This window comes from Chrysochloris asiatica, unplaced genomic scaffold (assembly GCF_000296735.1).
Source record: "Chrysochloris asiatica unplaced genomic scaffold, ChrAsi1.0 scaffold00206, whole genome shotgun sequence".
In the NCBI taxonomy this organism is placed as follows: Eukaryota; Metazoa; Chordata; class Mammalia; order Afrosoricida; family Chrysochloridae; genus Chrysochloris; species Chrysochloris asiatica.
Genome location: NW_006408724.1, coordinates 2,800,944 through 2,803,607, shown reverse-complemented (window position 1 = coordinate 2,803,607; position 2,664 = coordinate 2,800,944). Strand labels below are relative to the sequence as shown.

General features: G+C 38.3%; 1 protein-coding gene across 1 annotated transcript in view; it reads left to right on the top strand.

Moving 5' to 3' along the window:
* The window catches only part of ITGA8 (integrin, alpha 8), a 296,933-nt gene that overhangs the window by 207,442 nt on the left and 86,827 nt on the right, over positions 1-2,664 (top strand). Inside the window, exon 22 of the mRNA XM_006872605.1 lies at positions 1,223-1,302. Within this exon, the coding sequence (XP_006872667.1) occupies positions 1,223-1,302 (80 nt within the window). The remainder of the gene's footprint in view (positions 1-1,222; positions 1,303-2,664) is intronic.

The window sequence follows — 2,664 nt, the reverse complement described above, 5'->3', positions numbered from 1 at the left end:
TGACTCATAGCCACCCTGTATAGGGTTTCCAAGGAGTAGGTGAGTTTTAACCGCTGACCTTGTGTTTCAAGTTGACCTTTTGGTGCAGTGCTTTATTCCACAGTGCCACACCAGAACTCTATATGTATGTATTTGCTATTACTTTAACTTCCTTAATTATCATTGGACTCACTTTTCTCCAAATTATACCAATAATTGAAAGCATTTTATAAATTTGGAAAATAAAGAAAGGTAGAAGCAACAATCCATACATCCCTAGCCTTAACATAACTGTAGCCTATTGTCCTGGTGTATTTTCTTCCAGTACATACTCCCATAAAGTAAATTTTCCATTGATAGCTAGCTAATACTCTAGGTGAAACACTTACTCAGACAATTTTGCAATCTTTTTTCATTTAATATTATTACATGATAAGCATTGTCCATTATTGCAAAGTCTTCACACTGTAATTTCAATGACTATATAAATGTCCATCAAGCTGAAGTATTATAGTTTTCTGAACCAATGTATATTTGGGCTATTTGGAATTTGTATCCACTCTGATACACATCTTTGTGAATTAAAATAAATAAATAAATAAATCAAAGTGCCAACATAAGGGAAGATGGGTGGGCTGGAGATGGGAGCCACAGGGAGGAAGCAGGATAAATGTGGTTGCATGGAGGGGATTGCAATCACTGAGATGAAACAAAGTGTATGACTGGTTGAATGTAAAACTGATAATCTTGTCTGTAAACCTACACTTAACTCACAAAAAAAAGCATTTTAAGAAAGTGATAGTGCAGTCATATGGGGAAAATGGTAAACATAACAAAAGCAGTTGTCTCTGCGTCAACTCTGACTTTTGGCAACCTCACATGTATCAGAGTAAAACTGTGCTCCATGAGGTTTTTAGTGCCTGGGTTCTCAAAAATAGATAGCCACGTCTTTCTTCTGAGGCATCTCTGGGTGGACTTGAGCCTCCAACCTCTTGCTTAGCAGCCAATTTTGATAAGCATTTGCACCAACCAGACAGTAAATGGTAGAGAGGCAGCACAAATTATCTGACCCTGAGGCCGGGTTGCGATGTTTTCTCTCAGTTCTCCAGCATCAGGCCGAAGCACAGAAAGGGACACTTACAGTGAGACTGAAAGGGGGGTTTTGTAGGACTATTTAAAAAATATTTTATGCTGTGCCTTTCCATGTAGTAACTTTATATCCTGTGTGATTTTTACCCCTCAGTATTCTCTGGGCCTACGATTTGCAGTTCCACGTCTTGAAAACACAAACGTGAGCATTAACTTCGATCTCCAAATCAGAAGGTTAGATCATCCATCCTTAACAAAATTTCATTGCCTAAATTATCTTCACCCCTAATAATCCAGAAGATCAATGGCAGAATGAATGTCCCTTATCAAGTGCCTTCACCTTACAAGTTCTTCTGTTGGTAGATCTTGTGTTTCTCAATCTTGATTTCAGTATTTTGAGTTTTGCATTATCTAGGTCAAGTTATGAGATAGCAACAATGTCACAGACACCCTCCTAGCCTGCTCCCACTGTTTTTCCTCATGTTGAGGCACGTGCCTTCACCTACTCCCACCTGTACCTCTATAATACTGCCACCTCTTACCTCCACCCCCACCCCCGCCGCCATGTTCTCAGCTGGGTATCTAGCTAATTCCTCAGAATAGTAATCTATGCTAAATAAATAAATCAATAACATAGGCTTTCCATTTGCAATCTTCAGAGTTCCTAAACTTTCAAGACCAGAATGAGTGAGTCTGGGATTGCTTAGCGGCAAGCGCCATGGTAGGATCGGAGTTGGGTGAGATATCACTACATTGGAGGGAAGGGCCTTCTTTAGCCACCTGCAAGCTGGACTATGCAGGGACATGATTCCTTTTTCTAAGGCTGGCTCCTAGATATCTAGCCTTTTCTCACTCTATTTATAGCATAAAATAATAGTTTCTGAGTTTGGAAGACCCTAAGAGAGTAATGAGGCATACTGACCAAGGTTTTCCAACTACGGGTTCTAGCGCCTTACAAAATAATGGACTAAATTTAATGGATCTAGACCTATATTAAAATAAAAGGAAACTTAATGGAATAGAACATGTCAGAGCTTTATTCATGGATCTTTCCTTCCAGATAAATGTAAATGTGTACACAAGACATCCAGTATGAAGTATATATTTTATGTGGGTTATATTTTTGAAGTTCAAAAAACACTAATGTAGACAATGCATGTGCACCTCCCTTATTATAATTTGGCTAATGATTTGATTCTTTGTCTTATGAATGCAAATGACTGTGAAGTCAATATCTACAATTGGGCTTTCAAATACTGATGTGCAATGATGCTAATCGCTAAATAATTACCTTAGTCCCTGCAGAAAGAAGTGTGATAACTGTTAGAGTAACTGTACAATGACTTACTTTCAAATGTCATTGGTAAGTGCCATGGAATCAGTTCCAACCCATAGCACTCCTGTATATAGTTTCTGAAGCTATATATTTTTACAAGAGCAAAACTCCTCATTGTTCTCCCACAAAGAGGCTGGTAGGCTGGAACCACCAACCTTATAGTTTGCTTTCCAGTGCCTATCCTATAGAGACACCACACTCCCTACTTTTGAATAGTTACTTTAATTATAGTGTTTCAGATTTTGTATATATATAAATAT